The sequence below is a fragment of the Stenella coeruleoalba genome (genome assembly GCF_951394435.1).
Source record: "Stenella coeruleoalba genome assembly, chromosome: 1".
NCBI lineage: Eukaryota > Metazoa > Chordata > Mammalia > Artiodactyla > Delphinidae > Stenella > Stenella coeruleoalba.
In genome coordinates, this window is record NC_137169.1 from 180,533,043 (window position 1) to 180,554,978 (window position 21,936).

Below are 21,936 nucleotides of genomic sequence, written 5' to 3' on the forward strand. Positions count from 1 at the left end.
AAAAGAGAAAAGGCCCAAAGGATAATCCTGGGGCTTCTTGATGGGCTAAGCTTGGAAGTGGGGTAATCAGCTTTGCCCATATTCTATTGGCCAGAACTCAGTCACATGGTCACATCTAACTACAAGGGATGCTGGGAAATGTAGTGTAGTGGTGTATCCATGAGGAAAAGGCAATGGGGTTTAGTGAACACAGAGCAGTCTTTGCTAGAGTGGGCAACAGCATTTGAATAGCAGCAATGTTCTGGGGATGATCAACTCTTGGAAACACTCCATCCACAAAATGGAGGACTCCAGAGACTGTTTTCTTTGCAGGGATGGTGCAAGGACTAGAGGAATGCATACAGAGCTCCAGAGCCAGTATAAACCCTTAGTCAACAGTCATGGAGGAGAAGTAGAGGGTATAATGAGACAAACATGACCCTGAGTTCCCCTCACCAGTTTTGGGTCACTGGGCAGGTTTATAATCTCTGTGAGCATGGAACTCCATCTCCAAATTATGGATCCCTGTAGCTAATCTATACTTGTGAGAATAAGAGGGAAGTTCATTTAAAATAAGAACTGCCTCAAAATCCCAAGATAAAGGGGTACCAATTTGCATTCAGAGAAAGAGGTAGTGAACATGCAATAAATACACTGTTGGTGTAAGACCAGAGAAGCACTAGGTGAATGCCTGCATTAAGAAGTGTAACTTTCAGAGAGACCAGTAGTTCCCTCCCAAAAGCTACCTGGGTAGACTCTCAATGGGCCTCTACTATTTGATCTATTTCTGGGTAATTGCCAATAGCTAGGATTTTAGAAGTTTTGATCTTATTTTAAAGAATAAGGCAGTGGTTCTCAAATCTGGTTGAGTATCAGAATCACCTGAGGAAGTTTTCAAAAATACAGAAGTAAGGCTCAGAAATTTGAACTGTTTCAAGTTTCCCAGATAATTCTGAAGTAGCCAGATTGGCACCGTTCCATTAACCACATTAAGAACCACTACCCTAATTTATTAAAAGAAATCCTAAACATCTTTTGATATACCCATTTATCTACCTTATAACCTGTTAAATAAAGCAGAATGCCACTCTAAAGTAGTATACCTTTCAGGGTGTTGAACAACACGAGCAAATGCACCATAATGTGAGCATAGACACTTTAAACTTGACAGACAAATGCTTGAATGAAGACATGGGGTGGGCCAGAAAGCAAAAGAGTTTTATTAGATTGAGTGATTGATTCATTCACTCATTCAACCAATCACTTCACAAATTATTATTGAGCCATATTGCCAGGTACTGTTCTAGGCTCTAAGAATATAAAAATAAATAAGAAATAGTTCCTATATTTCCAGAAGATGGGGAAAGAAAAGCTACAACCAAGTTTGCTTCTTGAAAGTACCCACCACAATGCTTCTGAAATTAAAAGCCTGTAACATTTTATTAAGAGCCTATGCAGCTCTGTAAGAACAGACCAGAGGAAGAGGGGGAAGGAAGATGGCGGAAGAGTAAGACGCGGAGATCACCTTCCTCCCCACAGATACACCAGAAATACATCTACACGTGGAACAACTCCTACAGAGCACCTACTGAACGCTGGCAGAAGACCACAGACCTCCCAAAAGGCAAGAAACTCCCCACATACCTGGGTAGGGCAAAAGAAAAAAGAATAAACAGAGACAAAAGGATAGGGAGGGGACCTGCACCAGTGGGAGGGAGCCGTGAAGGAGGAAAGGTTTCTACACACCAGAAGCCCCTTCACGGGAGGAGACTGCGGGTGGCGGAGGGCAGAAGCTTCAGGGCCGCGGAGGAGAGCACAGCAACAGCGCTGCGGAGGGCAAAGCGGAGAGATTCCCGCACAGAGGATCGGTGCCGACCGGCACTCACCAGCCCGAGAGGCTTCTCTGCTCACCCGCCCGGGCGGGCGGGGCTGGGAGCTCAGGCTCGGCCAGCCTTCGGTCCAAGCGCAGGGAGAGACTGGTATTGTGAACACAGCCTGAAGGGGTTAGTGCACCACGGCTAGCCGGGAGGGAGTCCGGGGAAAAGTCTGGACCTGCCGAAGAGGCAAGAGACTTTTTCTTCCTTCTTTGTTTCCTGGTGCGCGAGGAGAGGGGATTAAGGGCCCTGCTTAAAGGAGCTCCAGAGACGGGCGCGAGCCGCGACTAAAAGCGCGGACCCCAGAGATGGGCATGAGACGCTAAGGCTGCTGCTGCCGCCACCAAGAAGCCTGTGTGGGAGCACAGGTCACTATCCCCACCTCCCCTCCCAGGGCCTGTGCAGCCGCCACCGCCAGGGTCCCAGGATCCAGGGACAACTTACCCGGGAGAACGCACGGCGCGCCTCAGGCTGGTGCAACGTCACGCCGGCGCGCCTCAGGCTGGTGCAACGTCACGCCGCCCTCTGCAGCCGCAGGTTCGCCCCGCCCTCCGTGCCCCTCCCCCGCCCCCGCCTGGCTTGAGTGAGCCAGAGCCCACGAATCAGCGGCTCCTTTAACCCCGTCCTGTCTGGGCGAAGAACATTCGCCCTCCACCCACCTACACGCAGAGGCGGGGCCAAATCCAAAGCCAAACCCCGGGAGCTGGGCGAACAAAGAAGAGAAAGGGAAATCTCTCCCAGCAGCCTCAGGAGCAGCGGATTAAATCTCCACAATCAACTTGATATACCCTGCATCTGTGGAATACCTGAATAGACAGCGAATCATCCCAAATTGAGGAGGTGGGCTTTCAGAGCAAGATTTATTACTTTTTCCCCTTCTCCTCTTTTTCTGAGTGTGTATGTATACGCTTTTGTGTGAGATTTTGTCTGTATAGCTTTGCTTTCACCATTTGTCCTACGATTCTATCCGTCTGGTTTTTTTTTTTACTTTAAAAAATTTTTTCTTAATAATTATTTTTTTATTTTATTTTACCTTACTTTCTTTTCTTTCTTTTTATACTTCCTTTCTCCCTTCCTTCCTCCCTCCCTCTCTCTCTCTTTCTTTCTTTCTTTCTACTTTTTCTCCCTTTTATTCTGAGCCATGTGGATGAAAGGCTCTTGGGCTCCAGCCAGCAGTCAGTGCTGTGCCTCTGAGGTGGGAGAGCCAACTTCAGGACACTAGTCCACAAGAGACCTCCCAGCTCCACGTAATATCAAACGGAGAAACTCTCCCAGAGATCTCCATCTCAACACAAACACACAGCTTCACTCAACGACCAGCAAGCTACAGTGCTGGACACCCTATGCCAAACAACTAACAAGATAGGAACACAACCCCATCCATTAGCAGAGAGGCTGCCTAAAATCATAATAAGTCCACAGACACCCCAAAACACACCACCCGTGGACCTGCCCACCAGAAAGACAAAATCCAGCCTCATCCACCAGAACACAGGCACTAGTCCCCTCCACCAGGAAGCCTACACAACCCACTGAACCAACTTTAGCTACTGGGGACAGACACCAAAAACAACGGGAACTGCGAACCTGCAGCCTGCAAAAAGGAGACCCCAAACACGGTAAGATAAGCAAAATGAGAAGACAGAAAAACACACAGCAAATGAAGGAGCAAGATAAAAAACCAGACCTAACAAATGAAAAGGAAATAAGCAGTCTACCTGAAAGATAATTCAGAATAATGATAGTAAAGATGATCCAAAATCTTGGAAATAGAATAGAGAAAATGCAGGAAACATTTAACAAGGACCTAGAAGAACTAAAGATGAAACAAGCAACGATGAACAACACAATAGATGAAATTAAAAATACTCTACAAGTGATCAATAGCAGAATAACTGAGGCAGAAGAACGGATAAGTGACCTGGAAGATAAAATAGTGGAAATAACTACTGCAGAGCACAATAAAGAAAAAAGAATGTAAAGAACTGAGGACAGTCTCAGAGACCCCTGGGACAACATTAAACGCACCAACACATTCGAATTATAGGGGTTCCAGAAGAAGAGGAGAAAAAGGAAGGGACTGAGAAGATATTTGAAGAGATTATAGTTGAAAACTTCCCTAATATGGGAAAGGAAATAGTTAATCAAGTCCAGGAAGCACTGAGAGTCCCATACAGGATAAATTCAAGGAGAAACACGCCAAGACACATATTAATCAAACTGTCAAAAATTAAATACAAAGAATACGTATTAAAAGCAGCAAGGGAAAAACAACAAATAACACACAAGGGAATCCCCATAAGGTTAGCAGCTGATCTTTCAGCAGAAACTCTGAAAGCCAGAAGGGACTGGCAGGACATATTTAAAGTGATGAAGGGGAAAAACCTACAACCAAGATTACTCTACCCAGCAAGGATCTCATTCAGATTTGATGGAGAAATTAAAACCTTTACAGACAAGCAACAGCTGAGAGAGTTCAGCACCACCAAACCAGCTTTATGGCAAATGCTAAAGGATCTTCTCTAGGCAAGAAACACAAGAGAAGGAAAAGACCTATAATAACAAAAACAAAACAATTAAGAAAATGGGAATAGGAACATACATATCGATAATTACCTTAAATGTAAATGGGTTAAATGCTCCCACCAAAAGACACAGACTGGCTGAATGGATACAAAAACAAGACCCATATATATGCTGTCTACAACAGACCCACTTCAGACCTAGAGACACATACAGACTGAAAGTGAGGGGATGGAAAAAGATATTCCATGCAAATGGAAACCAAAAGAAAGCTGGAGTAGCAATTCTCATATCAGACGAAATATACTTTAAAATAAAGACTATTAGAAGAGACAAAGAAGGACACTACATAATGATCAAGGGATCTATCCAAGAAGAAGATATAACAATTGTAAATATTTATGCACCCAACATAGCAGCACCTCAATACATAAGGCAAATACTGACAACCATAAAAGGGGAAATTGACAGTAACACATTCATAGTAGGGGACTTTAACACCCCAATTTCACCAATGGAACAAACATCCAAAATGAAAATAAATAAGGAAACACAAGCTTTAATTGATACATTAAACAAGATGGACTTAATTAATATTTATAGGACATTCCATCCAAAAACAACAGAATACACAATTTTCTCTAGTGCTCATGGAACATTCTCCAGGATAGATCATATATTGGGTCACAAATCAAGCCTTGGTAAATTTAAGAAAATTGAAATTGTATCAAGTGTCTCTTCTGACCACAACGCAATGAGACTAGATATCAATTACAGGAAAAGGTCCATAAAAAATACAAACACATGGAGGCTAAACAATACACTGCTTAATACTGAAGTGATCACTGAAGAAATCAAAGAGGAAATAAAAAAATACCTAGAAACAAATGACAATGGAGACACGACGACCCAAAACCTATGGGATGCAGCAAAAGCGGTTCTAAGAGAGAAGTTTATAGCAATACAATCCTACCTTAAGAAACAGGAAACATCTCAAATAAACAACATAACCTTGCACCTAATGCAATTAGAGAAAGAAGAACAAAAAAACCCAAAAAGTTAGCAGAAGGAAAGAAATCATAAAGATCAGATCAGAAATAAATGTAAAAGAATGAAGGCAACTATAGCAAAGATCAATAAAACTAAAAGCTGGTTCTTTGAGAAGGTAAACAAAGTTGATAAACCATTAGCCAGACTCATCAAGAAAAAAAGGGAGAAGACTCAAATCAATAGAATTAGAAATGAAAAAGGAGAAGTAACTGACACTGCAGAAATACAAAAGATCATGAGTGATTACTACAAGCAACTCTATGCCAATAAAATGGACAACCTGGAAGAAATGGACAAATTCTTAGAAATGCACAACCTGCCAAGACTGAATCAGGAACAAATAGAAAATATGAACAGACCAACCATAAGCACTGAAATTGAAATTGTGATTAAAAATCTTCCAACAAACAAAAGCCCAGGACCAGATGGCTTCACAGGCGAATTCTATCAGACATTTAGAGAAGAGCTAATACCTATCCTTCTCAAACTCTTCCAAAATATAGCAGAGGGAGGAACACTCCCAAACTCATTCTATGAGGCCACCATCACCCTGATACCAAAACCAGACAAGGATGTCACAAAGAAAGAAAACTACAGGCCAGTATCACTGGTGAACATACATGCAAAAATCCTCAACAAAATACTAGCAAACAGAATCCAACAGCACATTAAAAGGATCATACAACATCATCAAGTGGGATTTATTCCAAGAATGCAAGGATTCTTCAATATACACAAATCAATCAATGTGATACACCATGTTAACAAATTGAAAGAGAAAAACCATATGGTCATCTCAATAGATGCAGAGAAAGCTTTCAACAAAATTCAACACCCATTTATGATAAACACCCTGCAGAAAGTAGGCATAGAGGGAACTTTCCTCAACATAATAAAGGCCATATGTGACAAACCCACAGCCAACATCGTCCTCAATGGTGAAAAACTGAAAGCATTTCCACCAAGATCAGGAAAAAGACAAGGTTTCCCACTCTTACCACTCTTATTCAACATAGTTTTGGAAGTTTTAGCCACAGCAATCAGAGAAGAAAAGGAAATAAAAGGAATCCAAATCAGAAAAGAAGAAGTAAAGCTGTCCCTATTTGCAGGTGACATGATACTATACATAGAGGATCCTAAAGATGCCACCAGAAAACTACTAGAGCTAATCAATGAATTTGGTAAAGTAGCAGGATACAAAATTAATGCACAGAAATCTCGGGCATTCCTATACACTAATGATGAAAAATCTGAAAGTGAAATCAAGAAAACACTCCCATTTACCATTGCAACAAAAAGAATAAAATATCTAGAAATAAACCTACCTAAGGAGACAAAAGACCTGTATGCAGAAAATTATAAGACACTGATGAAAGAAATTAAAGATGATACAAATACATGGAGAGATATACTATGTTCTTGGATTGGAAGAATCAACATTGTGAAAATGACTCTACTACCCAAAGCAATCTACAGATTCAATGCAATCCCTATCAAACTACCACTGGCATTTTTCACAGAAGTAGAACAAAAAATTTCACAATTTGTATGGAAACACAAAAGACCCCGAATAGCCAAAGCAATGTTGAGAACGAAGAACGGAGCTGGAGGAATCAGGCTCCCTGACTTCAGACTATACTACAAAGCTACAGTAATCAAGACAGTATGGTACTGGCAAAAAAAACCAAAAGATAGATCAATGGAACAGCATAGAAAGCCCAGAGATAAACCCACGCACATATGGTCACCTTATCTTTGATAAAGGAGGCAGGAATGTACAGTGGAGAAAGGACAGCCTCTTCAATAAGTGGCGCTGGGAAAACTGGACAGGTACATGTAAAAGTATGAGATTAGATCACTCCCTAACACCATACACAAAAATAAGCTCAAAATGGATTAAAGACCTAAATGTAAGGCCAGAAACTATCAAACTCTTAGAGGAAAACATAGGCAGAACACTCTATGACATACCTCACAGCAAGATCCTTTATGACCCACCGCCTAGAGAAATGGAAATAAAAACAAAAATAAACAAATGGGACCTAATGAAACTTCGAAGCTTTTGCACAGCAAAGGAAACCATAAACAAGACCAAAAGACAACCCTCAGAATGGGAGAAAATATTTGCAAATGAAGCAACTGACAAAGGATTAATTTCCAAAATTTACAAGCAGCTCATGCAGTGCAATAATAAAAAAACAAACAACCCAATCCAAAAATGGGCAGAAGACCTAAAGAGATATTTCTCCAAAGAAGATATACAGGCTGCCATAAACACATGAAAGAATGCTCAACATCATTAATCATTAGAGAAATGCAAATCAAAACTACAATGAGATATCATCTCACAGCAGTCAGAATGGCCATCATCAAAAACTCTAGAAACAATAAATGCTGGAGAGGGTGTGGAGAAAAGGGAACACTCTTGCACTGCTGGTGGGAATGTGAATTGGTACAGCCACTATGGAGAACAGTATGGAGGTTCCTTAAAAAACTACAAATAGAACTACCATATGACCCAGCAATCCCACTACTGGGCATATACCCTGAGAAAACCAGAATTCAAAAAGAGTCATGTACCAAAATGTTCATTGCAGCTCTATTTATAATAGCCAGGAGATGGAAACAACCTAAGTGTCCATCATCGGATGAATGGATAAGGAAGATGTGGCACATATATACAATGGAATATTACTCAACCATAAAAAGAAACGAAATTGAGCTATTTGTAATGAGGTGGATGGACCTAGAGTCTGTCATACAGAGTGAATTAAGTCAGAAAGAGAAAGACAAATACCGTATGCTAACACATATATATGGAATTTAAGAAAAAAAATGTTACGAAGAACCTAGGGTTAAGACAGGAATAAAGACACAGACCTACTAGAGAATGGACTTGAGGCTATGGGGAGGGGGAAGGGTAAACGGTGACAAAGCGATAAAGAGGCATGGACATATATACACTACCAAACGTAAGGTAGATAGCTAGTGGGAAGCAGCCGCATAGCACAGGGAGATCAGCTCGGTGCTTTGTGACCACCTAGAGGGGTGGGATAGGGAGGGTGGGAGGCAGGGAGACGCAAGAGGGAAGAGGTATGGGAACATATATGTACATGTATAACTGATTCACTTTGTAATAAAGCAGAAACTAACATACCATTGTAAAGCAATTATGCTCCAATAAAGATGTAAAAAAAGAAAAGAAAAGAAGAGACCATACTTCTGCTCTCTTAATCACACTTTACTGGAGGTAACTTGTGTACTCCATGGTGAATAGTCTCATTATTCATTGCAAAGAAGATAATACCATATAAAAGCCTACCTCCTCCAGGAAGCTATTCCTCAAAAATAATAGTTTTCTATAATATGTGTTGTATGTATTTCAGGTCGCTACCCTATCCTTGTGTATTTATTTTAATATTATCTCCCCTCCTTTATAGTGTCAACTGGTTATAATGCTATTTTCTTTTAAATATTTTCAAGAAAAAAAATCCATTCAAGTGTGCTAGACTTTGAGCTCTCTTTCCCATGACCTGTGTACCAGCTCATGAGAGCTAGCATGACAGCCTGATGCCTGCACTCTTGGCCACTGAGTGTTATTGCACCATACTGCAAACACTCCCCACCAGAAAGGGTGCTACCAATGCTACCCTGAGCTGAGTGTGTTCTGCAGAGGGTGTGGCTTATCCATCATATCCTCTATCTCTGCCATTTGTTCTATGGGGTGTTTTTGTTTTTGTCTTTGTTTTGCCACTTGGCTTGTGCGATCTTAGTTCCCCCAACCAGGGATTTAACCCGGGCCATAGCTGTGAAAGCGCCAAGTCATAACTGCTAGACTGCCAGGGAATTCCCCCGTTTGTTTTATGTTTATAGACCAACAGTTGTGACCCATGATAACTGAGAAAATGTCTCCAAATGATAGTACTAGAAAGAAAAACATGAAGAGTAACATGATGGATGTCAAAAGGTAGTTTTGTAAGAGCTTGAAAATTCTTCAGGAAAATGGTCATGGATGAGAAAAGGGAGGGTAAAAGTCAGCAGGCAAGAGACTGATGGGAGTCCTTAGACGTACCTAGGGGCCTAAACCATAACTGTCACCTCAGAGGACTGCCAGATGATTGTATGAATGGGGCCGAAGGAACACAGCAGGTCACAACTTCAAAGAATTTGGAGGGGAGTGAGAGCCATTTGTCAATGTACAAAAGAGGGAATGTAATTCCACAGGGACTGTGCCATAAATAACCCTTATGGCTCTGATTCAGTTAGAGCTCCCTTTTCCAAGAGGACATCAACACTGCCAAACTGGGTAGGTATGGTTCTTTTATTTCTCCTATCGAATCATAAGCTCTTTCAATAAGTGATTCCATGACTCAGTTATATTTGACCTCCTTAGGAGTCTACTATAGAGTCATGACAAAATTTTTTTAAATGAATGAATGGATTTCTAAATGAAACAGACCACTCACCATCTCTGACATGTCACTGTCATGAGTAATAGGGTCTCTAATAGGCTGATAACAAAAATCCCCACATAAGTTGGGGTTCTCTGGTTTATGCCTATTCATTATTGTCGAGTCTCTAGACCTCACTTTCACTCCCATCAAAGTCTCCCCAAAACGGAACATGGCACCCACCCAGAGAGTAGATTCAGAAATTCTTCCCTTCTCACCTAGGCAACATAGAAGAGTTTACACAAAGAAAGAAACACCTTAAAGGGAGCCTAATGGGGCATTTCCTCCACCCTCTAAGAGGAAGGAAGGAGAGGCAAGGCAGTGAGTTGGGTATAGCCCAGGTTTATTACATTTGATTTTCCTTTCAGTCAACACTCGAGAGAAAGAGAGAGACCAACACTGGGTACCTTTGCAGGAAACTGCAGTGATTTTAGTAGGGTAGAAAGTGGAAGAGTGAAATGTTATTACTATAACAACTGACATCATAATTGCTCCTCAGAGAACAACCGTCTCTACTGAGTAAATACCTTGATAAGCGGCTTAGGTTGGAGGGTGAGTCACTAAGCATAATAAATAGATTGGTAGATATTCTATATGAGAAGATGAAAGAAATTTGTTTTGCTACTGAAACATGGAAGGGAGAGAGGAACCATGACATAGATTGAGGTTCAGACAATACTTGGAGTGATATTGCTTGTGAAAGTTCTCCAGTGGTGGGGCAAAGACATTTTTAAGAATGAGGATGGTCTCAGGTTCAATATGAAGTTTATATTGCTATACTTTAAAATCCTCCTCTTTTATCCCCAAATTCCTTGTTAAAATCTACTAATCACAAAAAAAAAATTGCTTTTATGTGTAGAAATTGTGATAATTAAGAGAAGATTTAATGTTTAGGTTGATATTTTGTGACTTGAATTTCGTGTTTAGGTTGATACTATGTGAAACAGAAACAGCATAAAAGGGACAGTGAGATGACCCATAAAAGAAGCAAGAGTTTACAGCCAGGGCTAATGAGGAGACAATAATTTCCCTAGAAATTCATAGTAATTCTGAGGAGCATTTTGGTCTTTCACAGATGTGGAATTAGAACTTCAATCCAATCTTATGCAGATCTCAAGGAAAAAGAAGGGCCCAGCTAACATCAAGGCTACAGGCTGATAACAAGAACCTGTGTATAATGGCATTCTGTGGTTCATGCCTTTGCAGAATCTATAGATCTCACTTTCACTCCCCACAAAATCTCCCCAAATCTTTCTAGATGTTCCTCAGATACATTGCCCATGTATTCCAGAATAAGACTCTCTGCCACCACTTGGTGATCTTCACTTTTCCTCCTTCCCTGCTTGCCTCATGGGAGTGCCTTCCTGCTGCCTGCACTACCTGGAAGCACTGGTGTTGCTTCCAGAGGCTGTCCCCTTCTCTCTTGACCAAAGGTGCTTTCCACTTAAGTCATTCTTTCTAAAGTGTGGAGATTCCACATGTTTTAGTTATCTATGACTGTGTAACAAACCACCCCAAAACTTAGTGGCTTAAAACAACGACTTATTATTTCTCATGATCCTGTGGATTGACTGAGCATCTTTTCTGCTTCGGGTGGTGGCAGGTGGAGCGCTAGGATGCTGGAAGATCAAAAATGGCCTCATTCACAATGGCTGGCAGTCAGTGCTGGCTGTGTAGGCTGGGAGCTCGGTTAGGGCTGGAGGCTGGAGGATTTGATTCCCCTCCAGCGGGTCTTACCCTGTAGTTTCTTGGGCTTCCTCACAACATGGTGGGTGAGTTCCAAGAAAAGTGAAAGGCAAAGCTGTAGATCTCTTAAGGCCTGATCTCAAAATTTATATAACCTCACCCCTGCAACATTCTATTGGTAAAATCTAAAGGGAGGAGAAATACATTCCACTTCTTGATGGGAGGAATAGTGCGGGAAAAAGAAAAGAAATAACAAAAAATTGCAGTCATCTTTAATCTACTACACCACACTACTCTGCCATACACACACACACACACACACACACACACACACACACACACACACACACACTACTGCTGTACAGTACTTCCTTACGTTGAATCTCAGAGCATACCTCTACTTCCAACCTCTTGCAGACAGTCTATATGAGAAATACTCATCTATTTCTATTGCCAGCACCCTAAGCCTTAGACACCAAAACAGGAGAGTCTGGCAGCAGGACCAATCTACTGAATCAATCCTTCCCTGCCAAGCAGTCTCCTTCTGCCTAAACTCCCTTGCTTTTCAGTCAACCACACTTCCTCTTTTGACCAGGCCATTTATCACAGGGATTGTGTATCCTTTTGAAGCTTTTATTTCATTGGCTTACTCAAAAAAACATTAGTTCACCTTAATCAGACATATGCATGTACCATCTTCAATAAGGGGCTAACTATGAAATGTCTCTGCTACTTATCCAGTATTGGCACAGATATGACAGGGTCTTCAAAGTGTTCATGATAGTCATATATCACTGAAAGTTCCCCAAATCTAACTCAGCACAGCAATTCAGCTCTCTGAAAGCGTGCCTGAGCCGCCTGAACCTGAACTACTTTAAAAAGACTCCCAGTGAGTCAAGTTCCTGAACTTAACTGAATTGGTGCAGTTCCAGAATTTTTTGGTGGTTTTGGGAAGCTAAGAGGGTGAAAAACCACAGATACCACCCCCCCAAACAAATCCCCAGTATGGTACAGTCTCTGATCAGCTTTGTGTCTGGATCCAAGGCAAGAAAAAATCCTAGGGGGGAAAATGTAGAAGAGAGAATTGGACAAGGAAGAAGAAGAGCGTAACATTTCTAATTCCCATCTTGTCACCAGCCTAGAAGAAGTCTAAAGCTGCTAACACTGCAAAAGAATGACTTTCCTCCTGCCCCCTCTTCAGGCAACTGAGATTCTGACCTGACCGACTGCTAAAACCTTGCCCCAAGGACAGTTACCAATTAAGCAAATTAAGCCAGAGATAAGGTAGTCTTCCCCCAGTCCACACTTCTGGATTCAAACTGCTCTGCTCCACCCTCACCTTACACAAGAAATGCAGTCAAGAAGAAGAGCACTTGATAACAGCCAAAGGGACAGTGAGTTTCTTCCCATTGTAGCTTCTAGCCAACTACTGACTTTCAGCTTCACTGTCTTGTTATGAATATTAAAAAGGAAAAGGTGCCATCGCAAGTGCAGGGAGTTGGTGATAAATTACTGTCTTGACTTACATTGATTAATTGCAATTCATTATCCAGACAGGTAATGGGCATTCATGTTGTTTCCACTTCCTGGAGATGATCAGTAGCCAAACCTTGTAAACAGCGAGATGGAAAAGCAGGAACAACTCAGGACAGTGAATGGTGGGTTGCTGAATGCTCTGTTTCATTAGTTTTTCCTCTCAACATCTCATGGAGAAGCAAATTTCTAATTCAGATGAAACTGGATCTTCATCTGAAAGCAGGAACAGCAAAATAAGTTTTTCTCTAATGAGAAAAATAGTGGAAAGGAGCACACAGTGTTGCATACTGTGCACCTTTGCTGCTGCTATTAGGTCATGTCTTTTTCCCTCCCTGTCCCCCTCTCTCCCTCCACCCTTCTCTTCGTCCATCCAACTCATTCTCAGACTCTATCTTCTCCAAGAGCCACTCTGACCCCACAAGTGAGGCCGGCACTGTTCTTGTGCACCCCTTTGTTTCCTGTGCACACCCCCACTACTGCTCTTACCCCAATGTGTTAAAGTTACTTGGTCATGTGTCTTCAGAAGAGTAGGCTGAAAAAGAGCAGCGTTATGTCTTATACTGCGTTGCATCATTAGGTCCTAATCCTCTCTCTTGCACATCAAAAGGATTGAATCCGGGATTTCCCTGGTGGTGTGGTGGTTAAGAATCCGCCTTCCAATGCAGGGGAGTCCAGCGAGCCACAGCTAAGGAGCCTGCCAGCCGCAACTAAGACCCGGAGCAACTAAAATAAATAAATAAAATATATATTAAAAAAAAAAAGGATTGAATCCACCTTGAACTGAGCTGAATGAACATCTATCATACTGTTGTGTGACTTTTAGTATCCTCTACTTTCTCCTCAATGTTACCAAGTAAGTTATATTATTATGTTTCATAGTCTTGAGGCTAAATTAAGTGAATCTCAAAGAAGTTTTGAGACTTCCTGATCCCTGCTCTCCAGAATAATGTATGTGAACATATAGCAGAAATACTTTCCTATTACTTTCTTGACTTACTCTTTGAGTTGCTTTTCCAATAAGACATATCCTTTGCTAAGCCATTCACATTCTCTCCTGAGTTCCTACTGTGCTAAAGCCAGATGTGTGTGAGTTGTATGTCCATTCTGGGAATGCTGTCCCACTGACTGATAGGACAAACTTATGACTCTCCCTCACCAACCCTGTACATACATACTCCCACACACGTAGGTACATGTACAGGACTGTGCCCATTTGCAGATGGTTTCTGAATTTACCCTTGAAAATCCCACATAAAGATTTTCAGAATCATAAGGACTCTTGGGAATTCCCTGGCTGTCCAGTGGTTTGGTCTTCAAGCTTCCACTGCAGAGGGCATGGGTTTGTTGCTGGTCAGGGAACTAAGATCCCACATGCCATGCAGCACAGTCAAAAAACCCCAAAATATTAAGTACTCTTGATTGGATTTCAAATACATAGTATTTTTTTAAATTGTGCTCAAAAGAATTATTTTCTGCTTACCTTCCTTTCAAAGTCACCAATGCCGAACTTCAAGACCTGAATGTTCTCAGGTATCTTCTGATGGGTTTCTTTTTTTTTTTTTTGCCTATCAAGCTTTTCAAAATCAAGGGTAATTCCACAAAGGCACTGCACTCTTCTATTGGCATTCCAGTAGACTGGGATAGATGGTACAGATGCTCTGCAATTGGGTTGAACTATTATGGCCCTGTAGATGGATATTCTCAGATTGTATAAAGTGTGCCTACTATGTGGTACTCTTAGTTTCCTCAAATGTGTTCTTATTTAAAGTTAGGAAGGCAGCAACGAGTCTTAGAAAACCTGCAGACTGGTAGTCAGGAGAGGCCTCAAATGTTTTATAGAAGGAAGTGGTACATGAATAGGTAAATACGTAAGTAGGGAGATAGGTAAGGAGGTGGGTACTTAAGTAGGTAAGTTGGTAGGGAAGTAAATAAACAGGATTTCTCTACTAACGAGCACTCTGAGATTGGGAAAGTCATCCCTCCCCTCTGGGCCTCCGTTTCTAGTTCTCTAAAATTAAGGCAGTTGGACTACTTGGTCATCAAGCTCTGTTCAAGCCTTTTGAGTCTATGAAGTCATCTGTGACCAGCTTTCCTTCATCCCACTTTCCCATTCTCACTGCTGGTGTGTTTCCATATTCCCTACCATCCTCTTCCATGGATCTTCTCAAGGTGACTCTAGATCTACTGAGACCTGCTTTCTTCCATTTAAGTTCTTTATTGCCCTGGAATTCTGACACTTCTCGGTTCATGGCCCTTCCCCCATGGTGGCCGGTCACCCTTCAATATTTAAATGCTTTCTTCATGTTAACAAGAAGCAAAGAAAAGCCCCTGACTTCCTTGTTTCCTGTAGCGAATGGTTCTGAAGTGACCTGAAAAGTTAATGTAACTTCCTCAAATGCCTCACTCATCGACCTACAGAGAAGTTGAGCCGCTGGCTCACCCTGGCTGCAGTCATCTGTTTTTAATTGCATCAGTCCCCACATCAGCCACAGGCTTCAGTTTCACAGCCTGGGATGAGCCGTTTAGGGAGACCGCCTTCCCTGCCTTCCCCAAACACCTCCAGCCTGAAAGGAGCTGTCATAGATATCACCTCACGTTGATAGTTTTCCTTTTAATATTTATAAACAGGAAAGTATTTTTCTCTTCCCCACTTGAAATGTATATATTCATTCATTAAAAGGCATTGACACGGCTGAGGTAATGGCCTGTCGACAGATTTACAGCAAGAACCACCTCACTGCCTGCAGGCCTGTGCATTTTAATATAATTAAAAGGCTTCTGTTTGGAATCTTAGCTAATTAATATTCATGCCTTCCTCCTTCCACCCACCATTCCCAATTTGCCATCTTTTAGGAGATTGATCATGGCCCAATTAATCCCGCCACCAGTCAAAGCAAGACAGGCAGGGAAGAAAGGGGGAAATGCCATTGCAGTGTTGGCTCCTAATGAGAAAAGAGCTTTTTAAATAATGGAAATCTTCTCCCGGTTTATAAGGAAAGTTGCAGAAGGATCTCTATGACTATGGGAATTGGTAGGAGTGGAAATGTGGACCAGGGACTGTGGATTAATTCCTCACACTGAAGTGAGTTCAATTTATTAATCTTTAAGAGTCTTCACAAGTTTCGTTCATGCCAGAAATCACAGGACAGGAAATTGGAAAAGCAGGTAATATATTTTTTAAATTTTTAAAAAATAATATAAAAGTGAAAATGACAGCAACAGCTATTTCTCACTATTCAGTAGCTGAGAAAATCATCCACAAATGAAAGTGTAGTCACTTACTTTTCTTCGTCTCTGCCATCCTTTAACACCAAGGCTTACAAATGGGCATTGCTTTGCCTGAAAAAAACAAAAACAAAAAACACCCTGGTAAGTGATGAGAATAAGGGTATTCGTAATTAAACTATCCTCAGATATGTGAAAGCTTGTCACAATGGAGCAAATTAAGCTTTCTCTCTACTTGACTTGAAAAGATAAAAATGGAAATCTTGGCAGCATTTGTGATGAGACACCCAACAGCCACAGACCTGAGCTTGAAGGAGCTCTAAAGTAAGAGAAGGAAGAAATAGTCTCTGCCTTCCCCACACAGTTGCCCTTCCAATCCTCAGTGTCTTGAGAACATGTTGTCCAGTGATGAGGGCAAAAGCCATAAAAGAGAGTTGACAAGAAGCGCACCTCACATTCAGGTTAGCTGACAATGGCCAGGTTACTTCACCACTTTGAGTCCCATCCACAAAATGGGAAATACCTCCATCAGACAATTGTTGTGAGAACTAAATGAGAAAAAAAGCCTTCAAAGTGCCTAGCACAATGGACAGTGAATACTAATTCCAGTTGAATAGCCACAGCAAGCAGACTATGGAACAAAGTGGAGAAGTAATAGCTACTCCATGTCATAGAGAAGAACATTTTCCCAGAAAGAAGAAAGAAAGGGTGGAGAGGCCTTGGCCACAAAATACATAACAAGTACAAAAAAGCCAAAAAGGAGTTGATCACATCTTTAAGCCTGTCTCGCCCAGTGCACTGGGTATTAATAATGGAACAAAGAGGGGTTACAGAAACAAGATAAAAATAAACCAGAAGCACTGAGGTTACACAACAGGTACATGTAGTCTGTCCTGTTGATGAGTCACTGGTCTGAGAAATCTGTTTAGGTTCAGCAGGAAGTCTATGAACAGGCTGCAGCTTAATTGTCCTTCCACCGTGTCTGCTCCCATTGTGAGCTTGGGGCTCTTTATTTCTTAAAAGTATGAGCAATCACATCCTCCTGGATGAGATCATGTAGGGATGTATTGCTGATCCATCCAACTGGAATGCCCTTTTACAGTCTCCAGCTATTAAACTCCCACTCTCACTTCAGGGCAGCAGAAGTGTCCCTTCCTCTGGGAAGTCAGCCCCATTAACCTGGCCAGAGCTAATCATTCCTTACTTTGGATCCCCAAAGAATACTTCTGCTCTATTAACATTTATAAGTCTCTCTCCCTCAATGATAATGATGGTGATATTTGTTAACAGTTATTGAAGTCTTTCTAAGTACCAAGTACTGTGCTCAATGTTTTATGGACACTAGCTCAGTTAATCCTAGGAGGTATATATTTTTATTCTCCCCATTTTGTTGATGATGAAACTAAAGTTTAGTGAATATCATGAGTATCTTGCTTGTCACACGGCTGGTAAAACAAGATTAGGACAAAGGCCTTTGAACTCCAGAGTGCCCCCTCCCATTCTGATTCAATATTGTCTCTTCAACAAGGCTTAGTACACAATGAGAGCTCAAGAATGATTTGTACACTGAATAAGGATCATTGGATGGTTGGAGGCATAGACCTGACCTCTGGAACAGGCAAACCCAACTGCAGATATGCATCGGAGGGAGAGGCTCTCCACAGCCCGTCACCCTTGTCACCATATTCCCACTGAGCCTTCTTTTTGGTCCTAGTCATACCCAAGATTGTATACAAAGCCCAAAATTTCTTTGAAACAGATTCAACCCATGAAGAAGGCTGTGGAGAAACAAATTTACACCTCTTTTTTTAAGTTTTATGTTTGGTCAAAATGTTATTGTTGGTGATGAGCATAGGTTGCAGTGAAGCAGGGGTTGAGTCCAAATGATTGGAAGCTGAAGGGATTTCTCTATGGGGTTTTGATTTGTTATGCCAAACCCATATAGTAAAGGGAAAGACTCCAGAGGCTGACCTGGGTTAAGCTCTGGGCAACTGAGGCATATCCTGCAGTCTCTCTAACACAGTCATCCATAAAATTGTGGTGACATTGCCCACCCACTCATGTTGAGAGCACGGGTATGAGAGCCCTTAGTGTGAGGGTGTGGTGATCTTTGGAAAAAGTTGCATGGTCATGCTTTCTCCATGGTGAGTTATCTTTAAACCAAGCTCTAGGAAGATGCTTGAAATGCATTCTCTTCCTCCTCCTCAGCTGCCAGCAAGACAATGGGAACTGCTATATAACAGAGGATGCAGTTTCCAAATGAGCAGGGAGTAATTGTGAGGCTTCTATAATTCTTTCAGGGAAGAACTGTGAGAGGCAGAAGAGATCATAGAATTTAGCTCTCTCATTTTACAGATAAGGAAGTTGAGGCCAAAGCCAGAGAGATTGTGGAATGAGGGAATGGCCAACCGGACCAAGAAAACATGACTGGTTCACAGGGAGCTGAGATGGGAACCCAGATCTTCCAACTTCTATTGATATCATGCTGTGATTTCTCTTCTCAGAACTTAAAGTTGTATTTCCGATTTTGATAACTGTTTTGTTAAGTGAGAAGTGGAGAGGGAGAACCAGTGAAGGCAAGAGAGAAGAGTTAGATTTTCCCTTTAAAACAGCTGAACAACAAAGAAAGTGTATTGTCGCTGGTAGTTAAAAAGAGAGAGAGAGGGGCTTCCCTGGTGGCGCAGTGGTTGAGAGTCCTCCTGCTGATGCAGGGGACACGGGTTCGTGCCCTGGTCCGGGAGGATCTCACATGCCGTGGAGCGGCTGGGCCCATGAGCCATGGCCATTGAGCCTAAACGTCCGGAGCCTGTGCTCCGCAACGGGAGAGGCCACAACAGTGAGAGGCCCACATACCGCAAAAAAAAAAAAAAAAAGAGAGAGAGAAGGTGGGGAGAGAAAGAAAGAAAGAGAGAAAGGAAGGAAGAAAGTAAATGAAAAAGAAATGAAAATTTTCATATGAAAAATTTTAAAAATATAAGCAAATAACAAGAGTTTATCCAACAAGCTATAGAATATAGGTGAGAAAAATGAATAGGCCATAATCACTCAGTTTTTAGAAAAACAAGTTCATCCCTAAATTTTGAAATTGTCACAATTCATCAGCATCCTGCAAAACGTCTGGTGAGATTGGTGCTCAAACTGATACCCAGAAGCATGGTTCTTATGAACCAGTGCTACATTTTTTTTCTTTTTTTTTTGCGGTACACAGGCCTCTCACTGTTGTGGCCATGAAAGTATAAAATACTGAGGGGTCATTTAGCAAAATATTTTCAATACTTGCACAATAAAAACTACAAAGCATTAAGTGGAGCAATTACATAAATGGAGAAGTATATCATGCTCATGCGAATCAAAAGACTCAATATTGTAAGTCAAGTGTTCCTTAAGTTCATCTACAGATTCAATGCAATACCAGTCATAATTCCAGAGGCTCTTCTATATAAATTGATATACTTATTCTAAGATTTATATGGAAATGTAAAAGGCCTAGAATAGCCAAAACAATTTTGATAAAGTAAAACAAAGTATGAAGATTTATAATATGTGATTTCAAGCATTTCCACAGAGCTACAGTATTCAAGACAATGTGGTATTCATGTAAGGACAGTTCATGAAACAAAATAGAGTCTACATGTAGACCCCTACATACATGGCCAATTGATTTGGACAAAGGAAACAAGGAAATTCGATAGGAAAGTATAGTCTTTTAAACAAATGGTGCTGGAACTAATGAATATTCATATGGGAAATAAATCAGCATTTACCATTACTTTATTTCATAAACATTAATTTACTTGAAATGGGTCACAGAACTTAACATAAAGACTAAAACTATATAACTTCTAGAGAAAAATATGGGAGAAAGGTCTTTGCAACCTTAAGATAAAGATTTTTTTGACATATAAGGCATAAAGCATAAAAAAGAAATTATGAATTACACATTATCAAAATTAAAATTTTTCTTTAAAGGGTTAAGAAAATTAAAATTCAAGCCACAGATTGGGAGACAATACTTACAATATCTACGTCAAACAAAGGACAGGTATCAAGTATATATAAAGAAAATTTACAACTTGATAATAATAAAAAGTGTCAAAATATTTTATTATCACTGCCCAAAAGAAAATATTAAGTGGCCAATACACACTTAAAATATGTTCAGTATTATTACTCATCAAGAAAAGTAATTAAGACCACAGTGATTTACCACTACATCTCTTCTAGGATAACATTTCTAAAAAATGACCACATTAAATGTTGGTGAGAATGTGGAGCAACTGGAGATTTCATACACTGTTGGTGGGAATGTGAAAATCATACAACCAACTTTGAAAACAGTTTGGAAGTTTGTTATAAAGTTTAACATATACTTGTCATAGGACTCAATAATCCAATTTCAAGACACACGAAATTATATAACTTCTTTATAGTTTTTTGTTGCTGTGCTAGTGCATTTTAATTTCACTTTTCCAATTGTTTGTAACTGTATGTAGAAACACAGTGGATTTTTGTATATTGATCTTGTATCCTGCGATCTTGCGAAATTTACTTGTTAGTTCTAATACCCCTTTTTTTTTTTTTAAAGATTACTTAGGGCTTTCTATTATACCATCATATTAATTTGCTAGGGCTGTCATAACAAAATACCAAAGAATGGGTGACTTAACAGAAATTTATTTCTCACAGTGCTGGGGCCTGGAAGTCCAAGGTCAAGGTGTCAGCAGACTTGGTTTCTTCTGAGGACTCTTTCATTGGCTTGCAGACGGCACCTTTTTGCTCTGTCTTCACATGGTCTTTCCCCTGTGCATGTTCCTGGTGTCTGTGTGTCCAAATTTCCTTTTCTTATAACTACACCAGTCAGATTAGATTAGGGGCTATCTTAATGGCCGAATTTTAACTTAATTACCCCTCAAAGGTCTATCTCCAAGTATAGTCACATTCTGAGGTAGTGGGGTTGAGAGTTTGATCATATAGATTTGGAGGAACACAGTTCAGCCCATAACCATCATCAGGTTGTCCGCAAATAAAAACATTTTCTTCTTCTTCTCTAACTATATGCCTTTTATTTAGTTTTCCTGCCCTATTGTACCAGCTAGAACCACCAGTCAACTGTTGAATAGAAGTGATGAGAACAAACATCCTTGACGTATTCACAATCTTAGGTGGAAAAGTATTCAATTGTTCCCCATTAAATATGACGTTCAGTGTAGTTTTTAATAGATGCCCTGTAAGTCAGGTTAAGAAAATTTACTTCTATTCCTAGTTTACTTCTATTCTTAATTTACTTCTATTCCTAGTTCTGATTATATATGGGGGTTGCATTTTTTCAATTGCTTTTTCTGTACTGTAATTCCTGGTAACATACCTTGGTCTAGAATCCACTTTTTCTGATATTAATATAACAATTCCAGCTTTCATTTGATTAGTATTTGTATAGTATATCTTTTTGCATTCTTTTACGTTTACACCATTTGTGACTTTGTATTTAATGTAAACTGTTTTTAGACAACATGCAATAATGACAAGAACAATTGGTTCTTACTTTTTTATCTATTCTGACAATGTCAGTCCTTTAGTTGAACTGTTTAGAGTTTATATTTAATATTATTGAT

At 40.6% G+C, this 21,936-nt stretch overlaps 1 protein-coding gene across 6 annotated transcripts in view; it reads right to left on the reverse strand.

Annotated features, from left to right (window-relative positions):
- PAPPA2 (pappalysin 2) overlaps window positions 1-21,936 on the reverse strand; it is a 472,610-nt gene that overhangs the window by 307,989 nt on the left and 142,685 nt on the right. For 5 of the 6 annotated variants that reach the window (XM_079905559.1, XM_079905558.1, XM_079905561.1 and 2 more), the window contains 3 exons: window positions 16,382-16,438; window positions 13,586-13,822; window positions 13,090-13,312 (listed from right to left, as the gene is read on the reverse strand). In XM_079905559.1, coding sequence (XP_079761685.1) covers window positions 13,090-13,131 — 42 coding nt within the window. In that variant the 5' untranslated portion in view covers window positions 13,132-13,312; window positions 13,586-13,822; window positions 16,382-16,438. Of the gene's footprint in view, window positions 1-2,297; window positions 2,395-13,089; window positions 13,313-13,585; window positions 13,823-16,381; window positions 16,439-21,936 lie in introns of those variants that run through there. The other variant, XM_079905563.1, reaches the window with a different exon arrangement.